The sequence below is a fragment of the Leucoraja erinacea genome, chromosome 9, assembly GCF_028641065.1.
Source record: "Leucoraja erinacea ecotype New England chromosome 9, Leri_hhj_1, whole genome shotgun sequence".
NCBI lineage: Eukaryota > Metazoa > Chordata > Chondrichthyes > Rajiformes > Rajidae > Leucoraja > Leucoraja erinaceus.
In genome coordinates, this window is record NC_073385.1 from 63854586 (window position 1) to 63881794 (window position 27209).

Below are 27209 nucleotides of genomic sequence, written 5' to 3' on the forward strand. Positions count from 1 at the left end.
TGTAAAACATTTGATTTACGCAATGACTTTTGAGATCCTCACTTTCTTGGAAGATTTTAATATTCGGCTTTAAGCAGAAGAGAAGGGACTATCAAACTTTGCCGACTCTACCTTGGGAGGTGAAGCTAATTTAATCTATTTACTTTATTCTTTAGATAAACACCCCCATGCAGACGAAGCGGGGAAAGTGGAGGATACAATAAAGGTGGGACAGCTGGAGGAGGCTAAACCTGATCACGAGCACATTGCATTGCACGCATACATTGGTGTTTCGCTCGTCCTTGGATTTGTGTTTATGCTCATTGTGGATCAGATTGGGAGTTCTCATATGCACTCCAGTGATGGTAAGAAGTACTTAAAATCTTTGTTTGTTCTGAATAATTGTGTGCGACAAACGAAGATGTAAAGTGTTAATGGAGTTTGCTTATGTATGATATCCTCATCTTAACTGACTTGTCATTAAGTAGCGTTTCTCCTTCTGAGTTGCTCCTTGTGGTTTTCAAAGTTTGACTGTTGAGATCACCCAAAAGTTTAAAGAAAATGTTGTCGTGAAAAAGAAGCACTGGGCTAAGGCTTTAAATCTTAGCCAGTCCAGTGTAGCATTTAAAGTTTTGTTATGGTCCATGTGCACTGCCAGATAAAGGTTGAGAATGAGACGTTTTGGAATGTACAGGGTCTTGGTGAGACCACACCTGGAGTATTGCATACAGTTTTGGTCTCCAAATCTGAGGAAGGACATTATTGCCATAGAGGGAGTGCAGAGACGGTTCACCTGACTGATTCCTGGGATGTCAGGACTGTCTTATGAAGAAAGACTGGATAGACTTGGTTTATACTCTCTAGAATTTAGGAGATTGAGAGGGGATCTTATAGAAACTTACAACATTCTTAAGGGGTTGGACAGGCTAGATGCAGGAAGATTGCTCCCGATGTTGGGGAAGTCCAGGACAAGGGGTCACAGCTTAAGGATAAGGGGGAAATCCTTTAAAACCGAGATGAGAAGAACTTTTTTCACACAGAGAGTGGTGAATCTCTGGAACTCTCTGCCACAGAGGGTAGTCGAGGCCAGTTCATTGGCTATATTTAAGAGGGAGTTAGGTGTGGCTAAGGGGATCAGAGGGTATGGAGAGAAGGCAGGTACGGGATACTGAGTTGGATGATCAGCCATGATCATATTGAATGGCGGTGCAGGCTCGAAGGGCCGAATGGCCTACTCCTGCACCTAATTTCTATGTTTCTATGTGTGGAAGGCATCTCATCTCACTAATCTTCCCATTTTACTGGTTTGGCGTCTTGACTTTTTAACTGCATTTGAGTTTCATGTCACCTACAAACTTGTCACCCCACCCATTGAATAGACTGGGAATCCAGAGCTTGGGGGTTGAGACATGAGACCAGAGAGACTGAAAGTCAACAGCAGCACTGGAGGAGAAACATCACTGACATCGTTGAGACTTGTAGGAAGTTGGATAAGTAATATACAGAATGTAATCCAAGCCATCTGCAACAATGTAAATTAAATTAATTATAAACCTAAATATTGTCATCAATCAAATGCATAAATTACAAAAGATTTAAATAAACTAAGAGACCATTCTTCAGACTGATGTGGGGGTGAGGGGGCTGGAAGAAGAAAGGAAGAGGCGGAGACAGTAGGCTGTGGGAGAGCTGGGAAGGGGAGGGGAAGGAGGGAGAAAGTAAGGACTACCTGAAATTGGAGGTCAATGTTCATACTGCTGGGGTGTAAACTACCCAAGCAAAATATGAGGTGCAGCTCCTCCAATTTGCAATGGGACTCACTCTTGCAATTGAGGAGGTCCAGGACAGAAAGGTCCGATTTGGAATGGGAAGAGGAATACATGTCTACTAAACTATGAATGTCCGTAATGTGGTTTGAAAATGTAGTTTGAAAATACAAAAGTTGTTTTTGGTTTGAAAATGCAAAAGTGTTAGTTGCTTTGGAAATGGAAAAGTGTTGGTTGCTTTGGAAATGGAAAATTGGTGCTTGCTTTGGAAATGGAAAAAGTGCTTGCCGCTTGCTTTGGAAATGGAAAAGTGGTTGCTGCCCTATTGAGGGGGGGAGGGGAGACTATAAAACCCGGAAGTGTGGGCATGGCTCAGTCTCTGCAAGATGGGGAGGGAGAGGTCACGACTCTCTGTCTTTGGTGGCCTTGCAACCTGCCTGAATTGATATGAAACTGCATTTGAATTTGGTGGACTAGCACCCTGCTTGAAATGGTAGGAAACTGTACTTGAATTTGGTGGCCTTGCACCCTGCTTGAAATGGTAGGAAACTGCATGTGAATTTGGTGGCCTTGCACCCTACTTGAAATTGTATGAAACTACACTTGAGTTTGGTGGCCTTGCAACCTGCTTGAAGTTGACTGAAACTGCACTTGAATTTGGTGGCCTTGCAACCTGCTTGAAGTGGTGTGAAACTGCATTTGAATTTGGTGGTTTTGCACCCTGTTTGAAGTGGCATGAAACTGCACTTGAATTTGGTGGCCTTGCACCCTGCTTGAAGTGATAGGAAACTATACTTTAATTTGGTGGCCTTGCGCCCTGCTTGAAATGGAATTTCAAGGAATAGCCGTGAGTCAACTGCCAACCCACCAGCCGTGAGTGGGTGAGCACATCAAGGTTACAAAGTTTGTTAAAGTGTAGTGAAATACAGTAAAATGACTAGTAAAAGATTAAATAAATCAAGTCTCACACCCTTCTACTCATTGTGGCTCACTGATACAAGCAACAAGTCTTGTTTTTAAAACTAGGTATTGTCCTTGGTAGTGGGAACAGGGTTATCATATCAGGACGTGGAAGTAATCTCGGGTGTCTCTGAAGTAAAGTTTGTCTTGCTTACTAGAAGATGTCCTTGAGACTGACGACAGATCTATGATTTGTTAGTTCTTCTAAATAAGCCCAAATATTTTCGGATAAACTTAATTGTATTTCTAAGCAATGAATAACTTGTATTTCTAGTTTAAATAGCAGACAACTCCATTTAAGCTGTTTTAACCCTTAGATTACAGTTACATATATAGACAAAACGGCGTTTAATCCGGTTGTGTGAGGTGTTGCACTTTGAGAGCTTGAATGTAAGGCGATGTATACAGTTAATGGCAGGACCCTGAACACCATATATATGCAGATGGATCTTGGGGCCAAGTCTATAGCTTCCTGAAAGTTACAACAAAAGTAAATGGTGGTAAAGAAGGTGATCGGTTGGGCATTGTGTTTATAAGTCAGGAAGTTATATTGCAGCTTTATAAAACTTTGGTTAGGCCTTATTTGGAATATTGTGAATAGTTCTGATCGCTCCATTACAGGATGCTAAGAAGGTACAGAAGAGGGTTACCATGATGCTACCTGAATAGAGGGCATCTTTTTTTTCATGCAAGTTATTGGATTGTTTTGTTTTTTTAATCCAGATGAATCTGGGATGTTAAAATCTGGTGAAAGACTTGCCCAAGTAATACTGTGTTTAAGGGTTATTCAAAGTTAGCAGTGACTTTGGGAGTTAGTAAGCAGTTTCCCTCATGTGCCTCAACAGGGTTACAGCATAATGTTGAGGAGGGATACATTTTGCTGGATAATTGCAAGAAGGGTTATGGCTGCCAGCGAGTGAATGGATATGGGAGTAAATTATTTGTATATTAATCTTGAACAAAAGTGTAGATGGGTTGGTAAGTGAGGTTGCAGATATGGTCAGACATACTTGGATTGATTTGCTCTAGACTGTCGAGGCTGAGGGGGGACCTCGTAGATATATATACAATTATGAGAGGTATAGATGGCGTAGACAGTCATAATCTTATTCCCAGGGTGAAAAGTGAAAGTTTAAAGTGGGGGAAAGTGGTAGATGCTAGAACGTGTTTACGGAGAGTGGTAGATGCTAGAATGCGTTGCCAGAGGTGGTGGTGGAAGCAGATATGATTGACAATTTAAGGCTCTTAAATGGGCACATGGATATGCACGGAATGGGAGGATTGGGATTATGTGGCTAAAGGGATTTGTTTAATTTGGCATCATGGGCTGAAGGGACTGTTCCTGCAAGTCTGATGGAGGCTCTGACTATGGTAGTATTAAGGACCATCATGTACAGTGCCTTCCATAATGTTTGGGACAAAGACCCATCATATAATTTTTTGCCTCTGTACTCCACAATTTGAGATTTGTAATAGAAAAAAATCATGTGATTAAAGTGCACATTTTAATAAAGGCCATTTTTATACATATTGGTTTCACCATGTAGAAATTACAGCAGTGTTTACACATAGTCCCCCGCATTTCAGGGCACCATAATGTTTGGGACACAACAATGTCATGTAAATGAAAGTAGTCATGTTTAGTATTTTGTTGCATATTCTTTGCTTGTAATGGCTGCTTTAAGTCTGCAATTCATGGACATCACCAGTTGTTGGGTGTCTTTTCTCATGACCCTCTGCCAGGCCTGTATTGTAGCCATCTTTAGCTTATGCTTGTTTTGGGGGCTCGTCCCCTTCAGTTTTCTCTTCAGCATATAAAAGGCATGCTCAATTGGGTTCAGATCGGGTGATTGACTTGTCCACTCAAGAAGTGACCATTTTTTAGCTTTGAAAAACTCCTTTGTTGCTTTCGCAGTATGTTTGGGGTCATTGTCTTGCTGTAGAATGAACCGCCGGCCAATGTGTTTTGAGGCATTTGTTTGAACTTGAGCTGATAGGATGTGTCCATACACATCAGAATTCATTATGCTACCATCAGCAGTTGTATCATCAATGAAGATAGGTGAGCCAATACCTTCAGCAGCCATACATGCCCAGGCCATAACACCCCCACCACCGTATTTTACATATGTGGTGGTATCCTTTGGATCTTGGGCAGTTCCTTCTCTCCTCCATATTTTGCTCTTGCCATAGTTAATCTTCGTCTCATCTGTCCACAAGACCTTTTTCTAGAACTGTGGTTGCTCTGTTAAGTACTTCTTGGCAAACTGTAACCTGGCCGTCCTATTTATGCAGATTACCAATGGTTTGCATCTTGCAGTGTAGCCTCTGTATTTCTGTTTATGAAGTCTTCTGCGGACAGTGGTCATTGACAAATCCACACCTGACTCCTGAAGAGTGTTTCTGATCTGTCGGACAGGTGTTTGGAGATTTTTCTTTATTATAGAGAGAGTTCTTCTATCATCAGCATCGTCTTCCTTGGCCTGCCAGTCCCTTTCCGATTAGTAAGTTCACCAGTGCTCCCTTCCTTCTTAATGATGTAATTGTAATTGTAATTGTAAATCTTTATTGTCATTTCCTGAGTATTCGCATACTCAGAGGAAACAAAAAAACGTTTCTCAACCAGTGTCCGTTCAGTTTTCGTTACAAAATAAATAGCAATTAAAATTAAAATACAGTCATGAACAATTTAACCCTCTAATAACATTCAATAACATTCAACAGCCGTTCCGACCGGCAGCGGCACAACAGTGGCTCTGCTGCAGTGTGGGGGGTTTGTGCGCGATACTTGGCAGGGGGGAAAGTTCATTTAACAGTCTTATAGCCTGTGGGAAGAAGCTGAGGAGCATCCTGCTGGTTTTGCAGCTGATGCTCCTGTACCTCTTCCCAGATGGGAGGATGGTGAAAAAGTCATGTGATGGGTGGTAAGGGTCTTTGATGATGGAGATGGCTCTGTTGATGCATCTCTTCTTGTATATGTCCAGCAGGAAGGGGAGTGGAGCACCAATAATCCTGCTTGCGGTCTTCACTATCCTGTCCAGTTGGTGCCGTTCGTACGCCTTGCAGCTCCCGAACCAGGAAGTGATGCCGTATGTCAGTGTGCTCTCGACAGTCCCCCTGTAAAAAGTCCGTAGATGTGTGGTGGGGAGGCCTGCTTTCCGTAGTCTTCGGAGGGGGTGAAGTCGCTGCTGGGCTCTCTTGACCAGAGCTGTGGTGTTGGCCGTGGACGTCAGGTCATCAGACAGGTGTAGTCCCAAGAACTTCATGCTGCTGACCCTTTCCACATCAGCTCCGTCGATGTGCAGAGATGCATGGTGATGTTTCCCCGCCCTCCTGAAGTCAACCACCATCTCCTTAGTTTTTCCCACGTTAAGAATGAGGTTGTGGGATTTGCACCAACCTGTGAGCAGCTCCACCTCCATCCTGTACGCCGATTCATCGTTGTCACTGATGAGACCCACTACTGTTGTGTCATCAGCGAACTTGCTGATGAAGTTGTTATTGAGTCTGGCAGTACAGTCGTGTGTCAGCAGACTAAACAGAAGGGGGCTTAGGACACAGCCTTGGGGTGAGCCAGTGCTCACGGCTATGGTTTTTGATGTCCTACTGCCCACCCTGACTGTCTGCTGCCGCTGCGACAGGAAGTTCAGGACCCAGCTACATGTGCCGGCATCAACCCCCAACAGCTCCAACTTCTCCACCAGCTGCTGCGGGATGATTGTGTTGAAAGCGGAGCTGAAGTCTATGAAGAGGATCCTGGCATAGGTGTTTTTCCGATCGTGATGTGACAATACGAGGTTCAGTGTTGTTGAGACTGCGTCCTCTGTGGATCGGTTGGCTCTATAGGCGAACTGCAGTGGGTCTAGGTCGGCAGGTAGACTGTTTTTGATGTGCTGCATAACTAGTCGCACAAAACACTTCATTACAATGGGTGTTAGGGCCACTGGTCGAAAGTCGTTATGGCAGGCTGGGTTTGGTTTCTTCGGTACAGGGACGATGGTGGCACTCTTAAGACAATTCGGCACTACTGCCTGGCTGAGTGAGATGTTAAAAATGTCTGTGAAGACATTCCAAACAGTTGATTTTGGTCAGCCTAAGGTTTGGCTGATGTCTCTAACAGTTTTATTCTTGTTTCCCATTCTCATAATTGCTTCTTTGACTTTCATTGGCACAACTTTTAGTGCTGTTTATCAACATGAGGACTAAAGTTTCCAAGGGTGATGGAAAGACTGGAGGAAAGAATATGTGCTGAGAGCTCTCTTATTACCTGCATTAAGGAGGCAACTAAACACACCTGAGCAATTATAAACACCTGTGAAGCCACGTGTCCCAAACATTATGGTGCACTGAAATGGGGGGACTATGTGTAAACACAGCTGTAATTTCTACATGGTGAAACTAAAATGTATAAATTTGGGCTTTAATAAAATCTGACAATGTGCACTTTAACCACATGTGATTTTTTTTCTATAACAAATCTCAAATTGTGGAGTACAGAGGCAAATAAATAGATGACGGGTCTTTGTCCCAATCATTATAAAGGGCGCTGTATGCACTTGTATGTAAAGTTATTTATCTAAAAATTAACGTAGAATTATTTAACTGGTATATTTACATTTCCAGGAGTTTTCTGTGGTTGATTCGTGTTTTTGTTTTCCTTTAAGATCCGGAAGCAGCAAGAACAGCAAATACCAAGATTACCACTACACTTGGCCTTGTGGTTCATGCAGCAGGTAATGTTCATTCATCATGCGTCATAATGGCTTTAAAAAATACCACTTCAAAGCTGCCTCTATTTTAGTTTAGTTTTAGTTTAGAGATACAGCGTGGAAACGAGCCCTTCAGCTCACCGCGCAGCCCAATCATCACCTATAAACTAGTACTACCCGACTAGGGATAATTTACAAAAGATAGGAGGAAACCCAGGCAGTTACAAGGGAACGTATAAACTCCATCCAGACAGCACCCATAGACGAGATGGAAGCCGGGTCTCCAGCGTTGTAAGCAGCAACTCTATTGCTGCGCCACTATGCTGCCCTCTTGTATCCAAACCATTCTAGGTGGTGGCATTATCATGCAGCTAATGCTGCAGTACAAGAAACCTGGGTTAGATCCTCATCTCAAGTTGTCTCTGGAGTTTGCATATTCTCCCTGTGACTGTATGGGTTTCCTCCAGGTGTTTGCTTTCCTCCCATATCCCAAAAACATGCGGGTTTATATGTTAATTGATGTGTAAATTGCCCCTTGCGTTTCTGGAGTGGATGCGAAAGTGAGGTAACATAAAACTAGTGTGTACGGGAGATTGATAGTCAGCTTGAACTCAGTGGATCAAAGGGCCTGTTTACGCTGAATCTTTCATTCGATCAATCCAGAGTAAATAGAGAAATTGGATCATCAGCAATCTGTTAAGAGGAAGAGAATATTTTTATCGGAGTGGTAACTATCCTCGGTGAGTGCGAGGATGCTTGTCAATTATGGAGTATGGAGTAGTGTGTCGGAAGGAACTGCTGGTGATGGTTTATACTGAAAATAGACACAAAATTCTGGAGAAACTCAGCGGGTCAGGCAGCATCTCTGGAAAAAAGGAATAGGTGACATTTCGGTTCGGAACCCGTCTTTAGACTGAAGGATGAAGAAGGCCAGACAAAACAGGGCTAGCAACAGATGACCTCTGGAAAGGTAGAGTCCATCCTCAGAAATGGAAAACGAGAAATAAGGAAGCTACTCTTTGCTCAAGGCTGTAAACCTTTTGAATTATTTTGTCGTTATCTTCATTAATCTGCCAATTATCCACCTCATCTCCACTTCTCAGTTGCCCGGCTTTGCCCAGACACCACCTCACTTTTCTAGATTTCTCCCCATCACTCCATCAGTCTGAAGAAGGGTCCCAACCCAAAACATCTTGTGTCCATTTCCTCCATCACTTTGTATTTTGCTCAAAATTCTAGCATCTGCCATTTCTTGTGTCTCAACCTTTTGAATTCTCTGGCCCAGAAGGCAGAGAATCCCCAGTATGTTGAACACGGAGATGAATGGACTTTGAACGGATAAGGGGGAAGTCTTTTAGGACCGAGATGAGAAAAACATTTTACCACAGAGAGTGGTGAATCTGTGGAATTCTCTGCCACAGAAGGTAGTTGAGGCCAGTTCATTTGCTATATTTAAGAGGAAGTTAGATGTGGCCTTTGTGGCTAAAGGGATCAGGGGGTATGGAGAGAAGGCAGGTACAGGATACTGAGTTGGATGATCAGCCATGATCATATTGAATGGCGGTGCAGGCTCGAAGGGCCGGATGGCCTACTCCTGCACCTATTTTCTATGTTTCTATGAACCTGGAAGAAACTAATGATGTGGAGGTTAGAGAAAGTGAAAAGGGAAAGCTGAGCATTATGTCATGCTAGAAAAACGCCCCGACCTACTTGATGCATCGAGTACCTACGACTAGCATCACAACCTACCTACGACCTCGTGTCGACCATGCTGCGAGTATGAGTCAAGGGCAAACCCGGCAGAGGTCGTGAATTAGGTTGTGAAAGTGGGACAGGCCCTTTAGATGAAAATGAGCATTAATGCTTGCCTTTTTGTGCATGGCTCTGCAAATCAGTTGGATTTTTGCAAGGCACGCCGTAAATACTCCAAATCAAAACCAAACAAATTGAATTTTAGTTTTAGCTTGTCAAAAGTAAACAAATTTAGATTAAGGTGGTGCCTTGGATTAACTGAAATTAAGCACCATAGACAAGATTTCAGAATAGTTCCCTAATAACTAGTGTAACTATCATTTTTATATGTTTGTACTGCACACTCTGTCTTTTGAAGCCATCCTGTCTGCTCTGTTCCTGAACGGCCAGTTTATTTTCAATTGGTTTCCTAAGTGGGAGCATTGAAGCGTGCATTTGCAGATTCAGTTCCTATCGATCAAACCCTGCTAACTGAGACTTTTTTAGACACCTTACACAGCGTTAAAAGATAGACCCAAAATGCTGGAATAACTCAGCGGGGCAAACAGCATCTCTGAAGAAGGGTCTTGGCCCAAAACGTCACCTATTCCTTTTCACCAGAGATGGTGTCTGACCCGCTGAGTTACTCTAGCTTTTTGTGTCTATCTTCGGTTTAAACCAACATCTGCAGTTTATTCCTGCAAGCTTTAAAATATATCCATGCTGCAGCAATTCAGAACCTTTTGGTCTTAGAATGCAAATGTGTATCATGAAAAGGGCAATGAATATTAGGATATTTAGTTTAGTTTTATATAATGCAAGATTATTTCTGTTGTGCTATTGTAACACATAGCTTTCTCTTTTTGCCTGTCAACAAATTCTTTGTATGTTGCAAAACATACTTGGCTAATAAAGTATGATTATTATGATTATGATATTCAAAATATTCTATGAATGGTTTTGTACAGTAATTCAGTTGACCACCCAGTAATGTGATCTGTAAAATAATAATGTTGATTTATTTTCTTTGAGTTGTAACTAACAATGGTCACTTTTAATTTGTCTGTTGAGCCCATTGCAGGGAGGAATTGGGTATGAAGTAGTTGTACTGCCCACATTTCCTGATACTACTTGGCCTTATCTATTCCTTTCCCTTACAGCGGATGGCATTGCATTGGGTGCAGCAGCTTCCACATCACAGACAAGTGTACAGTTGATTGTATTTGTAGCTATCATGTTGCATAAAGTAAGTATCTAAAACTTGGATTTCCTTTACTACTGCCTTCCACATGTCAAGGTTTGAGAAATGTTCAGTGATCGGAACTCATTTTCCCTTGTGGGGTCTGGATACTTGAGTTCAGTGGACTGGGATCTCAGTGGCTTGGTTTAGATGAGGATGTAATGACAGTGTTACTGTATTTGCCCATGGCCTGGACTATTAACCCAGAGATGGTAGTAAGAATTCCACCAGTGAACTAAACTGAAAGGAGCAAGCATAGCGACATGAACTAATTAAGTGAAGGGTACTTGGATTATCACAGAGTGCAGTTTGACGGTGTCTACTCTGGTAGAATGGAAAAGCAGAATATTTTCTTAAAAGGTTAAACAGTTCATGTTAGGTGTCCTTTTACACATCACAAATTAGGAGGCAGATATATGAAGGCAAATCATATGCAATCTTTATTGCAAATTATATCAGTAAGGAATTCCTGTTGCAATGGCACCATAATCGAAATACAGGCGCCATTTTGGCTTCCTTTCTAAAGGAGCAAACAGCTTGTTGTGTGGAAGAGGTTGTGTGTAGAACGCATATTCATACAGTTAATTCCTGCAAGGGAAAGAGTGAAAGGTTGAGAGGATAGAACTGGCGGCACGGTGGTGCAGCGGTAGAGTTCCTGCCATATAGTGAATGCAGTGCCGGAGTTTGTACGTTCTCCCCGTGACCTGCGTGGGTTTTTCTCCGGGTACCCCGGTTTCCTGCCACACTCCAAAGACGTACAGGTATGTAGGTTAATTGGCTTGGTAAATGTTAAAAAAAAATTGTCCCTAGTGTGTGTAGAATAGCGTTAATGTGTGGGGATCGCAGGGCAGCGCGGACCCGGTGGGCCGAGGGGCCTGTTTCTGCGCTGCATCTCTAAACTAAACTAAACTAAAAACAAAAAAGATGCGTTTTTTTTACGAGAATTGCAACCTTCTAATTTTGTGAAAACCAGAATGATTCTATCATTGTATCGGCACCTAGCGGTTCAGCCTCTCCTGGTATACGAATCCTCGGCATCCCTGGGAAGGAGTCACGAGATATATGTGGGTGTGGCCTAGAATATAACTCCTAGAATATTATTCCCTCTCTCACTCTCTTGCTCTCCTACTTCCTCTGACTTCATGAGAGTGTCCTGCCACCGCAGCAAGAGCACAACCAAGCCCACAAGGCAACTGCCTCTCAGCAACAACAACTACAACTATGTTAGAGTGTTAAACGTCCATATATTTCTAACTTACAATGCCTGAATAAACAATCTATTGGGATGTTACGTTACAGTTGTACAAGACGTTGATGAGGCCACATTTGAAGTGTTGGTCAGTTTTGGTCACCTTGCTTTCAGAAAGATGTTATTAAGCAGGAAAGAGTGTCGGGGGAAATTTACAAAGATGTTACCAGGACTTGAGGGCCTGAGCTACAGGAAGAGATTGGGCAGGCTAAGACTTTATTTGCTTGAAGTGCAGAGTAGGGGAATCAAGAACCAGAGGACATGCGTTTAAAGTGAGAGAGAAAAATTTAATTGGAACTGTATAAATACTGTCAGCTATAAGGCTTGAGTCAAGGATGTGATGGAATATTCCACCAATCATACATTAAAGACCTCAATGCCATCCAAAATGAAGCAGCTGCATCAACAGCTCAGCTAACACTTTAAACATTCATCCCCTCTGATAGTTTCCTGAGACTCGTTTGGCATTATTTCAATATACTTCACAATTCCTACCATGTACCTGTAGAAGGCCAGGGACACGGGGGCACGGAAACAAGTTCCACTTCATGTACCCTGATCTGGAAGTTTATTGTTGGTTCTTCACCATCGCCGATTCCAATATCCTGCAATCTGCATCAGTTAAAAAATGTATGACATTCCAGGGTAAATGGTTCCATTTGGTCTGGGTGGGTCATGTATGAAAACTTGATCAAAGCACAAAACTTCGTCACTACTTTTGTGAAATGAAATTTGGGTCTCTTTTTTTTTTTAAATCCATGAAGGTGAGAATCAGTAATCATAATTATGCATCTATCAGTTTGTAATATCCCAAATGGTTTAGTGATGCTCTTCACCTCCATATATGCCTCAGTTGTTGACTTTTAACTGATCTCTGAAAAGTTGCAAATTGCCACCACATTTGAAGGCATCTAACCACAACCTACTTGGCAATTGGCGATGGGTAGTAACTGGTACACTGACCACCTATCTTTCAGTTTGTTTAAAACAATTAGATTATGTTGTAGAAGTTAAGTTGCAGCAGCTTTTTACTAAACTTTTTTTTAATCTAGTACCACTGTCACAACTCAGTTGGAGTTTTGTGCCCAATGCTCACTTAAGAGATTTGAGTACAGAATCTTTACTGTTCTATGAATTTGTTCTGAGCTACACTTTATGAGAGGGGAGGGGGGGGGGAGGGAGGGGGGGGGGGGGGGGGGGGTGGAGAGGTGTCTGCTCTCTTAGTCATAGTCTTGAAGTCCTAGATTTTTTTAAGAAAACGGGTCAGCACAGTGGCATAGCTGACAGATCAGCTGCCTCGCTGTGCCTGAGACTCTGGTAAAATCCTGACCTCGCTGGTCTGTGTGGGGTTTGTGCGTTCCCCCAGTGACCGCATGGGTTTCTTCCGGGTACTCCGGCTTACTCCCATATCCCAAAGATGTGCGGGTTTGTAGGTTAATTGGTCTCTGTAAATTTCCCGTAGTGTGTAAGGAGTGGACCTGCTGTGAACGATTGATCGCAGATTGGCGTGAAGTCAGTGGTCTAAGGGGCCTGTTTCCATGCTCAAGGAGGAAACTATCCAAGCTAGTTTATTAGGGTAATACTGTGGAGGTGTTCTCAAGAGATTCTTTCTCTTGGCAGCAACAGCTTCATTTTTGAAAAAGTACCTGAAACGGGACCACATTTAAAATTTTTTCCAAGACTTGGATTTAGGAATATTATAAATTGCTCAATTTTTGCAAAGGCCCTGTGTTCTCAGTGAATGTTACATTCCAGTTACATGCCTAGTTTGTTTTACCACAGTGTCCTGCAGTGCAACACTTTAGAAGCTGTTGACGATATGGGACTGGACAGAGGACATCTCATGCAACCGGAAGCTGCATATACAAACTGATTAATGGTGCACTACAATCCTTGTGTTCCTCTCCTCTCTTTTAGGCTCCTGCTGCTTTTGGGCTGGTTTCTTTCCTTATGCATGCGGGGCTCGAAAGGAATCGAATCAGGAAACACCTACTGGTATTTGCTTTGGCAGCACCACTGCTCTCCATGATCACTTACCTGGGCCTGAGTAAGGTAGGTATAATGTGTTTCACACTGCACTTTGTAACAATAAACACTGCGCCAAGAAATCTCACGGGGGTGACTGTTAGGTGAGCAAAACACTGCACACAATCAATAGCTGAATGATCAATTCCGTGTGGAATTTATCTTTAAATATGTTTGTGAAGTTATTGGTCAAAGCACAAGGAACACATCTTGCTTCTTTAATACGATCAGCTCGAAGAAATAGAGATCCTTGGTCTGAAAGTCTGCCCGAGGATGGGTCATATCTGCCACCTGTACTCCACAGAGTTGTTGATCTAGATTATGCAGTAATGCTGAACACTGTTTCTGACTGAGAGGTGGAAATGCTGCCTAACAAGCCAACCCAAGCAGACATTTGGCTGGTGTTTTAATCAAAACTATTACTGGTGCATCATCTATTAAACAATTAAGAAGCAGGATATGATTCATGGAAGGGTTTCTCTCATTCACAACAGATCATTGCAAACCTCCAAATCCGCACACCTTTGGGATGTGGGAGGAAACCGGAGCACAGAAAGGAAAGTCATGCAGCCACAGGGAGAACATGCAAATTCTGCACAAACAGCACCCGAGCTCAGGATCTACCCGGGTCTTTGATGCTGTGCGGCATCAGCTCTACCAGTTGCACCACTGTGCCGCCCACCGTGGTGCAAGGAAAGCTGAATTGATGCAATATTTGCATTAGCACTGGAAGCTTTTGCCTACGTCAGTGCAGTCCCCAAGTAACATGAAGCTTGACAATATCTTTAATCTGATTCTGCCCTACTACTCTTGCTGGGAAACATTTCATATTCTGAGTAGCCTGGGAGGCTGCTGGTATTTCACACATATAAATTTGGGATATTTTGATTCTTGAGGCTTTAAATAAAGGTAAGCATTCAAAAAGCCTTTTCACAATCCTACTGTGAATTGAGACTTAACAAAGTGCAATCACGCTGAGGTTGATAATTCTCAAGACTTTCAGGCAGGTCATCAATGCAATGTTAAAAGGCCGTTTCTCCATCTTGTTTTCGTACATTTAATGTTTTGAAATGGGGTGAAAACACTCAAAACTTTGGACCATGCACGTGCCCGTAGCTACGCCTTGTATTTGGAAGATAACATAGCTATGGGCACGCGCATGGGCCCCAAGCTATGCCTGCCTCTTTGTAGGGTACATCGAACAATCCTTGTTCGAGGCGTACCACGGCCCCATCCCCGACCTCTACCTCGGCTACATCGATGATTGCTTTGGTGCTACCTTCTGCATCCACACACAACTGACTGACTTCATCTGCTTCAACACTAACTTCTATCCGACACTCAAATACACCTGGACCATTTCCGACACTTCCCTACCATTTTTTGACCTCACTATCTCCATCGCAGGTGATAGACTTCTGACCGACATCCACTATAAACCCACTGACTCCCATGGCTATCTAGACTACACTTCTTCCCACCCTGCTTCCTGTAAGGACTCCATCCCCTATTCCCAATTCCTCCGTCTACGCCGCATCTGCTTCCAGGATAAGGTGTTCCACACCAGGGCATCGGAAATGTCCTAATTCTTCGGGGAACGGGGGTTCCCCATCCCTACCATAAATGAGGCTCTCACCAGGGTCTCTTCCATAACCCGTAACACTGCGCTCTCTCCCCATTCCCCCACTCGTAACATGGGCAGAGTCCCCCTAGTCCTCACGTTTCACCCCACTAGTCGTCACATACAACAAATAGTCCTCCGTCATTTTCGCCACCTACAACGTGACCCCACCACTCGCCACATCTTCCCATCTCCCCCCCTGTCTGCTTTCCGCAAAGACCGCTCCCTCCTTAACTCCCTTCCCTCCCGCACCACTCCCTCACTGGGCACTTTCCCTTGCAACCGCAAGAGATGCTACACTTGTCGCTTTACCTCCCCCCTCGACTCCATTCAAGGACCCAAGCGGTCGTTCCAGGTGCGACAGAGGTTCACCTGTATCTCCTCCAACCTCATCTATTGCATCCGTTGCTCGAGATGTCAGCTGATCTACATCGGTGAGACCAAGCGTAGGCTTGGCGATCGTTTCGCCGAACACCTCCGCTCGGTCCGCATTAACCAACCTGATCTCCCAGTGGCTCAGCACGTCAACTCCCCCTCCCATTCCGAATCCGACCTTTCTGTCCTGGGCCTCCTCCATGGCCAGAGTGAGCACCACCGGAAATTAGAGGAGCAGCACCTTATGTTCCGCTTGGGCAGTTTGCACCCTAGACATTGACTTCTCCAATTTCCGATAGCACTTGCTGTCTCCTCCCCTTTTCAGCTCTCCCTCAGCCCTCGGGCTCCTCCTCTTCCTTTCTACTTTCTTCTTCCCCCCCCCCCCCCCCCCCCCCCACATCAGTCTGAAGAAGGGTTTTGTCCCGAAACGTTGCCTATTTCCTTCGCTCCATAGATGCTGCTGCACCTGCTGAGTTTCTCCAGCACTTTTGTCTACCGAGCCATTTACAATGTATAGAGATACATGTTAAAGGAATAACGTTTAGTGCAAGGTAGAGCCAGCAAAGTCCGGTTGAGGATAGTCCGAGGGATATCAAAGAGGTAGATAGTAGTTCAGTAGTACTGCTCTCTGGTTGTGATAGGATGATTCCCTCACAACCAGAGAGCAGTGCTGAACTACTATCTACCTCTTCGATACCTCATTCCTTCTCTCCAGAGATGCTGCCTGTCCTGCTGAGTTACTCCAGCATTTTGAGTTTGTTTGGAAGAAATTACTTTCATTTCTAATAAGGCAGAAATGAATTACTTTCATCTCTGCCTCAGAGGGCATTGGAAGCCGGTTCTCTGGATACTTTTAGGAGAGAGCTAGATAGGGCTCTTAGAGATAGCGGAGTCGGGGGATATGGGGAGAAGGCAGGAACGGGGTACTGATTGTGGATGATCAGCCATGATCACATTGAATGGCGGTGCTGGCTCGAAGGGCTGAATGGCCTACTTCTGCACCTATTGTCTATAACCTATGGAGCATCAAATTTTTCCAAATCATATTTGAATACCCTGAGCGTTATTGGTATCTTGGATTTGATAGAAAATGCTAATGTTATAGAATACAATTAAACATTCAAGCATTTTAATTAGTGATCAGTTTCAAATGCAAAATGGCAAATGCCTATGGATGTCCTATGGTGTGTAGCTCACATAGAAATGCAAGGATACTTCCCCCCCCCCCCCCCCCCCCCCCCCCCCCCCCCCCCAGTTTATTGTCAGTGGAAAGACAATGCAATCTTACAATCGAGTCATTCACAGTGTACGGATAAATGATAAGGGAATAACTTATAGAGCAAGATAAAGCAAGTAAAGCCAATGTTACCAGGGCTATGCTTCTTTCCCACTTCAACTTCACTTGCTGGTTAATTTGAAAGTTTGATGCAACATTTGGTTCAAAATCCGATGGTTCTCATCTGAATGGCATGATATGTCATTTATTTTCTTGTACTGATATGTCTCAAACTAACAAACTAATTTAAAAAAATTGCTAGACATTTTTGTTGTCGTTTTCAGAATTAAACAGCGCTGTTTGCTGCACTCCCAACAAAATAATACTAATGCTTATTCCTTTGCCATGTTTGTTCTTACAGAGCAGTAAAGAAGCTCTTTCAGAAGTGAATGCCACTGGAATCGCCATGCTGTTTTCAGCAGGAACTTTCCTCTACGTAGCCACCGTGCACGTTCTTCCGGAGGTGGGTGGCACTGGCCACAGTCACAAGACTGAATCAGGAGGGAAGGGACTCAGTCGACTGGAGGTTTGCACCCTTGTCCTAGGGTGCTTGATCCCATTGGTATTGTCAGTGGGTCACCAGCATTAACCAGCTGCAGTCCAGCAGCAAGCCAGATAATAAGGGTCGGCCAGCACGCCCATGATGGTTGGCAACATCATTATTCGCGCTGGGAGATGGTCCCTTCATTTTTCCCATGATAATCCAAGTGATGGTTTGGAAATAAAAATGAAGTGAAATTTAGCTGTGTTGTAAATAAGTTCAAAGTAATTCTGGAAATGTAGCCACTTTGAAAAGTGAGTCTTGTTCAATTATCAACAGAGCTTGAAATCTCTGAACTTGTTTCATTTAAATGAGAGAAAGAAAATTAATCAAAGTGTCTATTTGTAAAGGGCGATGCACAGGCACTTACTAAATTAACAAAGAACTTGGTCTGCATTAGAGATAATCCAGGGCATTAATCAAGCCGCAGGAATTAACACCAGGTTCATGAATATGTGAAATATAATTTTTACTGAATTTTATTCATAAATGTACAGTCTTAAATAGTTTGTTAGCCTGTGTGCTTGGTGCCTGCTAGTTCCATGTCTGTAGTGTTTAAATGATAGGATTTTGACAGGCTAATGTATCTTGGAAATTTTTTTTGTTCAAAGTGCTTTGTTAATGTGAATGGGGTAAGGAAATTAAAAAAAGTCTGAATCTTTAATTTGAATGGTCAAACATATAGTTTAGTTGGTAGATAGGTATGGGTATAGGATAACAAAGGGTCTCCTATATACATGGAGTACGAGGAGTGAAATGCCATTGCTATGACTTTGCTGACTTCTGAATATTCATTATTCCGTAAGCTCAAATCATTCCACAGACAATGGCCTTATTTTTCCAATTCTTTGTACGCATTAACAGATCTTGCAGAATTTTTTTTGTTTTTAAGATAAATTTATAAATATTTTTTTAATGTGCCCACACTTTGTTTTGTACAACTTTTACCCCACCTTTCTTTACACTGAAAAACATTCTAAACTGATCTCTTCAGATAAAAATGGAAATATGTCTTCAACAATCATCACTGTTGGTATCTTGCTTCACAGAAAAAGAGTCTATTCGTGTTCCAGCTCGTTCGAACAGCTATTCACTCATAAATCATAGAATCATAAAGGGCAGAATCAGGACTTTTGGCCCACCATGTCCATGCCAACTTATCTATAGTAAAGTTTACCCGGATTTGGTCCAGAGCCTTGGCCATGTAAGTGCTTATCTATGTGCTTTGTTCTGAATTCAGTCCTATTCTCTGTTACCCTCTAGCTCTGCAAAAGTCTTCCCCAAAATATTTGTCCAGTTCCGTTTTAAATACTGTAATACAATTTGCTTCGCTGTCCATTTTTTAATGAGCATTCCAGATTAAAGCATTTGGAGCATTAAAAAAAACTCTATAATTTGCACTCAATTAAACACCTTAAGTGTCTCTGTTCTGATTAACGACTTCCTGTAAAAAATGTTATTTCCTTTGTTATTCTTCCAACACTTTCTGGTTTAATTAGATGTTTCCCATTATCTAGTTCCATCTCAATAAAGCTCTCTTATTGGCCTGTCTAACTGAGATATTAATGAAGACTTTTAGGAACAATGCCCCTACATATGTGTTTTTTTTTAAATATTGGGACATCACTAGCTTGTGCTTTGAGTATGTTTAGTTGGTAGGCCTTTGTTTCATTTATTGTCCCACAATCTATCTCTAAGCATGTGTCTTGGTAAGCATGTTTCAGCTGGCTTCATCAGAGCCCACTGTGCACAAGTTCAAGGATCCCAGAAGGCGGGGACAATAAATTGAAGAAGGTATATGTGCATGGAGGTAATGGTACACCTTTATAAAACATTGAGACCTTGTGCAGTTCTGGTCACCACTCTATAGGAAGGACATGCTTGACATGCAAAAACAAACTTGGCGGAACTCAGCGGGTTGAGCAACTTTGGACAGGCAAAACATAATCAACATTTCAGGATGCCTCCTCAGGTGCTGCTTGACTCAAGAGTTCTCCCGCCAGTTTGTTTTTTTTGCAGAGAATGTAGTACGTTTGGGAAGCTTTCGATAACTTACCGTAAATTAGATTGTTGAAAAAAAATTAGAGCAGTGAGGGATTTACTTATAAATACAGAGAACGGAATGTAATGTGGAAAAATACATGATCTTCCACTTTAACATAAAGCAAGATTTTTTTTAAATGGTGGAAGATGGACTGGTGTTCGTGTTCAGAAACATCTGGGTGCCCTTGTGTACAAATCCCTAAAATTTAGCGTGGAGATCCAGCAAGCATTCAGGAACACAAGAGAGTTTGAGTACAAGAGTAAAGATATCTTCCTGCATTTATGGGGGAACCCCATGAAAACACATATGGGATATTGATTGAGTCTGGATTTCCCACCCAACTTGCAACAGAGGGAGTGAGGCAGCATCACCAGGCTGATTAATGGGATGGGAACACCGTCCTAGTTTCTTGAATGTACAGTAAAATATACTTCATTGGGGGATGGTTAATAAAGTTGTAGTAAATGAGCAAGTGGAACTCGACAATGGCCAGTAGTCATCAATCATTACAACTAGCCACTGATATTTACTATAAACCCACAGACTCCCATGGCTATCTGCACAAAAACACCATCCACCCCTGTCTCTAGTAAGGGCACCATTCTCTTTAAGTTTTTCTGTCTCTGCACCATCTGTTTTCAGGATGAGTCTTTCTGCTCTAGGACTTCTGAAATGTCCTTTACGAAACAATGCTTAATTTCTGTTGTAGCTGATGGAGCCCTCTATTGTAATTCCCCCATTTCTCACATGTCCTCTCTCCTTCCCAAACCATGCAGAGATAGGCATCCCTTTCTCCACACCTTTCACCCCAGTAGCTTCCACATCCAGCAGACCATCCTTCATCACTTCTACCACCTCCATAGGGATCTCACCTACAAATTTTTAACTGCAACGTGCATTCAAATATCACACCTTTAGTTCGGTATTCACTGCCCATCTTATATTGGTCCTGATTTTACCTGACCTTACTCTTTCATCCCTTCTCAAACCTTCTGTCCTATTACGTCTGCTTTCCGTCCCAACCTCTCCTGCATTCTCCTTCCATTTAGCTTCATCCATTCATTTCCAATTTGTTCACCCCGTCCAATATTTAGTTTAATGCTCTGTACGGCCCTGGTTATACGGTTTGCCAAGACCCTGGACCCAACTGAGTTCAAATTGAGTCTGTCCCGTCTGAACAGTGCCCTCCTTCGCCAATGCTGGTGCCAATGTCCCACAAATTCAAACCCACTTTCATGCCAGTCTTTGAGCCACACGTTCAACTCTCTGATCTTCTCAACCTCATGCCAATTTGCACGTAGCTCAGGTAGCAATCCAGAGATTATTACCTTTTTGATTCTGCTTTTGAATTTGGTGCCTAGCTGCTCTAATTCTCTTAGCAGAACCTCTTTCCTTGTTCTACCTGCGTCATTAGTACCCACATGGACCACCACGGTTGGATATTTAGCCTCCCACTCCAAGTTCCTCTGCAGGTTAGATGAGATGTCCTGAACCTGGGCACCAGGCAGGCAACGCATTCCCCTTCTCTGGGCAAAAGACTGTATTTACCCAATCGATTCCCCTCATGATTTTGTACCTCTATAAGGTCACCCCTCATCTTCCTGCACTCCATGGAATAAAACCCTAGCCTGTTCAAGCTCACCCTATAGCTTAGACCATCTTGTCCTGGCAAAGTTATCTCAAATCTCTACACCCTTTTCAGCTTGATATCTTTCCTATGACATGGTGACCAAAACTGAACACAATACTCTAAATATGGCCTCACCAAAGTCTTGTATAGCTATAATATGACCTCCCAACTTTTATACTCAATACTCTGACTGATGAAAGCCAACGGTAGATACCGTGCCCAAAGCCATTTTGATCACGGTATCTACCTGTGGCACCACTTTCAAGGAACTATGTACCTGCTCTCCTAAATCCCTCTGCTCTACAACGCTCCCCAGAGCCTTGTCATTCACTGTAGGTCCTGCCCATGTTGGACTTCCCAAAATACAACACTTCATTTCTCTGTATGAAATTCCATCAACCATTCCTCAGACCATCTGCCCAACCGATCAAGATCCTGCTACAATTTTGATAACTATCTTTGCGATCTACAATACCGCCCACTTTAGTGTCATCTGCAAACTTGCTAATCATGCCAAGTACGTTCTCATCCAAATCATTGATATAGATGAGTAATAGCAAAGGGCCCAGCACCATACCCTGAGGCACCACTAGTCACAGGTCTCCAGTCTGAAAAGCAACCATCCACCATCAACCAACCATTCCATGAAGCCAATGTTCTATCCATTCAGCCATCTCTTGGATCACTTGCGATCTAAACTTCCAGAGCAGTCTACCATGCGAACCTTGTCAAATGCCTTGCTGAAACCTGTATATACAACATGTACAGCTCTGCCCTTATCATACTTTTTGGTCACATCTTCAAAAAACAATCAGATTTATGAGACACGATCTCTCGTACAAAACCATGCTGACTATCCCTAAACCGCCCTTGAACATCTATATGCATGTATATCTTATCCCTCAGAATACTCTCTGGTGACTTCCTGACCACAGATGTTAAGCTCACTGGCCTTTAGTTCCCAGCATTTTCCCTGTTGCCATTTTTGAATGGAGGCACAACATTTGCCTCCCTCCAGTCTTCCGGCCACTCGCTCATATTTAATGACGACTTGTAAATCGCAGCCAGGGCACATGCAATTTCTTCTCTAGCTGCCTACTGTGCCCACGGATACATCTGGTCAGGCCTGGGAGATTTGTCTACCTTCATATGTGTCAGGACCTTCAGAACCTCCTCGACTAACACTGACTGCTCTCAAGACACTTCCATTGATTGCCAGGATATTGGTTCCCCTCCTGTTACGGTGCAACCCATCCCTCTTGTACAGGTCGCTTCTGCCCCAAAAGAGTTTGCAATGGTGCAGAAATCTGAACCCCTGTCCCCTGCACCTCCTCAGCCACACATTCATCTGCCCTATCTTTATGTTCCTACCCTCACTAGCACATGAGATTTAAAGCAATCCAGAGATAACTACCCTGGAAGTCCTGCTTTATTGGTAGTCACAAAATGTCATCAATCTTGATATGACGCATGAAAATGGGTGTGATTTTGAGTGTTTTTAAGCTACATTTTGCGCCTGGTTCCGAGGATGTAAAGTGATGAAATATTTTAGTTGGAAAAACCAGGAGGTGATATCTTTATGTCCGCACCATTACTTCCCTTTATTGTTTGCAGAAATATTCACTGATTAAACTGTTTCCTACATTGCCACTGTGACTGTTACAAGTATTTCATTGTTGAATGCTGATGTACAAAATACAAATTTCTGTAAATTCATATGATGAAATTGTTGTTGCTAGGTTTTAATACATTGACCCATAGTGGGGAATTAATGGATCAGGCTAATTCCAAAGCAAACACAATCAATAATTGTTACTGCAAGTGCAAGCAGTTGGGGCGTTAAACCAAAATGACCTTGCTCAGTGAAATTGTGAATGAATCATAATCTATTGAATCTGCGACAGTTGGTGGTACATTGAAAATGAACTGTAACAGCAATCTTAAGATCAGAAGGGATAAGAGTAGAATTAGGCCATTCGGTCTGATCAAGTCTACTCCGCCATTTAATCATGGCTTATCGACCACTCCCTTCTAACCCCATTCTCCTGCCTTCGCCCTATAACCTCTGACATCCGTACTAATCTAGAATCTACTGTATCTATCTCTGCCTTAAATATACCGACTTTGGCTCCACATCCTTCTGTGGCAAAACATTCCACAGATTCACCACCCTCTGACTAAAGAAATTCTTCCTCATCTGCTTCCAAAAAGAACGTCCTTTAATTCTGAGGCTATGACCTCTAGTCCTAGACTCTCCCACTAGTGGAAACATCCTCTCCACATCCACTCTATCCAAGCCTTTCACTATTCTGCACGTTTCAATGAGGCCCCCCCCCATTCTTCTAAACTCCAGCGAATATACGCCCAGTGCTGTCAAACACTCATCATATGTTAACCTACTCATTCCTGGGATAATTTTTGTAAACCTCCCCTGGACCCAGTCCTGCGAGCCAGCACGTCCTTCCTCAGATATGGTGCCCGACATTGCTCATAATATTCCAAATGAGGCTTGACCAGTGCAACAAAAGCGCACATGGTTGTTTCAAAGCTGCTTCCAATCTTTGCACTTTGGTCTCTAACTGCACATCATGGTGTTATAGCTCTGAGCTGCTTAACCATGGGAGGATCTTGTTACCTGTACACGTGGTTACTGATAATTGCTAAGAAATGAGATGTAGCACCTGTGGTCATGGCAGGTTACAGGTCTTGAACCAGAGGTAAGATTAATGATCAGTAACAGGATATTGAACCTGTATAGAAGGTAAACTTTGAAATGTGCATCTTAGTTTAGTTTCGAGATACAGCGTGGAAACAGGCCCTTTGGCCCACTAAGTCTGCACTGAGCAGCTACAAGCACTGTACACAAGTCCTATGTTATCTCAGTTTCACATACTCCACACTAGAGGCAATTTACAGAAGCCAGTTAACCTACAAACCCGCATGTCTTTGGAATGTGGGAGAAAACCGCAGCACCTGGAGAAGCCCACTTGGTTACAGGGAGAACATACATACTCCGTACAGACAGCACCCGTAATTGGGATAGAACCCAGGTCTCTGGCTGCTGTAAGGCAGCAACTCTACCGCTTTGCCACATAATAAAACAAACTGCATCTACAGCATCCATAGCAAGACAACACGGCTCGGCACACAAACCACACAACAAATATTGTTCTGTATGGATGCTCTGTCTCGCTGAGCCCAGAGGTCCAGCGTAGCTTACCTGTCACCCTCTAGCTTTATACCTTGTTTGATGTATTTCCAGCAAGTTAAATGCACAAGTCGAGAGGGATGTGGCATTGTTTTAAAACCATTCCACCCCACTCAAAACTGCAGTTTACGTGGTTTGAGATAGTGCTAAATGCCCTTCAGCTATTACTTCTAACTTGGCCATCAGGTACCTATCCATACAGACACGATATTCTAGCTCTTGTCCTATTGCTTTTCATTTCATGGTGTTTCAGATGTGTATAGAAGTTGGGAGGTCATGTTGCAGTTGTATAAGACGTTGGTGAGACCGCATTTCGAATATTGTGTTCAGTTCTGGGCACCATGTTATAGGAAAGATATTGTCAAGCTTGAAAGGGTGCAGAAAAGATTTATGAGGATGTTGCCAGGACTACAGGGTGTGAGCTATAGGGAGAGGTTGAGTAGGTTGGGTCTCTATTCCATGGAGTGCAGGAGGATCTTATTGAGGTATACAAAATCATGAGAGGAATAGATCGGAAAGATCTATTACCCAGAGTAGGGGAATCAAGGACCAGAGGACATAGGTTCAAGGTGTAGGGAAAAACATTTAGTAGGATTCCGAGGTATAACTTTTTCACACAGTTGTATGGTGGGTGTATGGAACAAGCTGCCAGAGGAGGTAGTTGAGGCTGGGACTATCCCAACATTTAAGGAACAGTTAGGCAGGTACATGGATAGGACAGGTTTGGAGGGATATGGACCAACTGCAGGCAGGTGGGACTAGTGGAGCTGGGACATGTTGGCCAGTGTGGGCAAGTTGGGCCGAATGGCCTGTTTCCACTGTATCCCTATAACTCTATGGCCTCCACTCCTCCCCTGCCCACATCCTGCTGGATATTCCCAATGCTTATTTGTATTAATGACAGTTAATCTGATTATAAATCGATTTGAAGCTACACTACTGTAGTAATTTACATCAGGCCGACACTTCTGGCTGCTCTCTACTGACCTCTGGTGGAAGGGAAGTTAAATATTTTAGTTTAGAGATACAACGTGGAAACAGGCCCACCGAGCCCGCACCGACCAGCAGTCCCCGCACACAAACACTATCCTACACACACTCGGACCAATTTGCAATTTTTCCAAGCCAATTAACCTACAGACCTGTACGTCAGGAAGTGTGGAAACCGAAGTTCTCGGAGAAAACCGACAATGTCACGGAGAACACTGCCCAATCCATCACCGGCTCTGACCTCCCCACCATCGAAGGGATTTATCGGTGTCACTGCCTCAAAAAGGCAGCCAGGATCATCAGAGACCCGCATCATCTGACCTCACACTCATTTCACCACTGCCATGGGGAAGAAGGTACAGGAGCCTGAAAACCGTAATGTTCAGGAACAGCACCTTCTGTACAGCCATCAGGCTATTAAACACAACAACCTCATATAGGCTCTGAACTACAAAGACATTATTATTGTTGAACTGTTTGTTTTTTAAGTATGTGTGTATGTGAATATATATAAATATATGGGTATGTTGTGAGTACTGAGCTTTACTTTTCTCATAAGATAGACAAAAATGCTGGAGAAACTCAGTGGGTGAGGCAGCATCAATGGAGCAAAGGTATAGGTGACGTTTTGGGTCAAGACCCTTCTTCAGACTGATGTGGGGTCGGGAAGAAGAAAGGCAGAGGCAGAGACAGTGGGCTGTGACAGCTGGGAGGGGAAGGAGGGAGAAAGCAAGTACTACCTCAAATTGGAGAAGTCAATGTTCATACCGCTGGGGTGTAAACTACCCAAGTAAAATATGAGGTGCTCCAATTTGTGGTGGGACTCACTGTGGCTATGGAGGAGGCCCAGGACAGAAAGGTTGGATTCAGAAAGGGAGGGGGAGTTGAAGTGCTGAGCCACCGGGAGATCAGGTTGGTTAATGCGAACTGTGCGGAGGTGTTGGGCGAAGCGATTGCCAAGCCTACGCTTGGTCTCACCAATGTAGAGCATCTGACACCTAGAGCAGCGGGTGCAATAGATGAGGTTGGAGGAGGTGCAGGTGAACCTCTGCCGCACCAGGAAAGACTGCTTGGGTCCTTGAATGGAATCAAGGGGGGAGGTAAACTGCTGTAGATTTGGGAGGAACAACAGCAGCAGCAGATTAGCAAGAGATACGACTGATTGGCTCTAGCCCAAGTGGGAGGAGAGGGGTGAAAACAGTTAAAGGCCAAGGACGCACAGTCTTTGTTCAGAACTGCTGTAGATTTGGGAGGAACAACAGCAGCAGCAGATTAGCAAGAGATACGACTGATTGGCTCTAGCCCAAGTGGGAGGAGAGAAGTGAGTCCGAGGGGTGAAAACAGTTGAAAAATGAGGAATTTGCTTTGTAAATTGGTATATCAGGCAATTTATCAGTCAATTTAAGCAGGACAGCTCTTAGCGAGCGACAGTGAGTGAGTGGGCTTGTGAGGGAAGTGCCCTGTGAGTAAAGTGTGAGTCTTTGGCTCGAGAGTCTTCGGCGAGGAGGCTGAGGAGAGGAGACCACGCAATACGCTTGAGAGGTAGAGACAAAAGAAGGAGATGTCAGGCAAGCTGATTCAGTGCGATGCTTGCAGTATGTGGGAGGTCAAGGACACCGCTGGTGCCTCTGGCTGCTACAAATGCGAAAAGTGCATCCAGGTAGAGCTCCTGAAGGGCCGTGTTGGGGAACTGGAGAAGCAAGTGGATGACCTCCGGTTTGTACGAGAAACGGAGTCGTTCCTTGACAAGTCTTACAGTACGATTGTTACACCTAAGGTACTGGAAGAGAGAAGGTGGGAGACAGTGAGAAAGGGAGGGAAGCATGGAATGCCGACGTCCCCGGGTGGTGTACCTCTTGCAAACA

The 27209-nt window shown here is 43.6% G+C and overlaps 1 protein-coding gene across 1 annotated transcript in view; it reads left to right on the top strand.

Moving 5' to 3' along the window:
- Positions 1 to 22796, top strand: part of slc39a9 (solute carrier family 39 member 9) — a 39771-nt gene extending 16975 nt beyond the window's left edge. Inside the window, exons 3-7 of the mRNA XM_055641015.1 lie at positions 156 to 344; positions 7370 to 7438; positions 10306 to 10391; positions 13552 to 13686; positions 17293 to 22796. Of these exons, the coding sequence (XP_055496990.1) occupies positions 156 to 344; positions 7370 to 7438; positions 10306 to 10391; positions 13552 to 13686; positions 17293 to 17520 (707 nt within the window). The 3' untranslated portion in view covers positions 17521 to 22796. The remainder of the gene's footprint in view (positions 1 to 155; positions 345 to 7369; positions 7439 to 10305; positions 10392 to 13551; positions 13687 to 17292) is intronic.
- The last annotated feature ends 4413 nt before the right edge of the window (positions 22797 to 27209 follow it).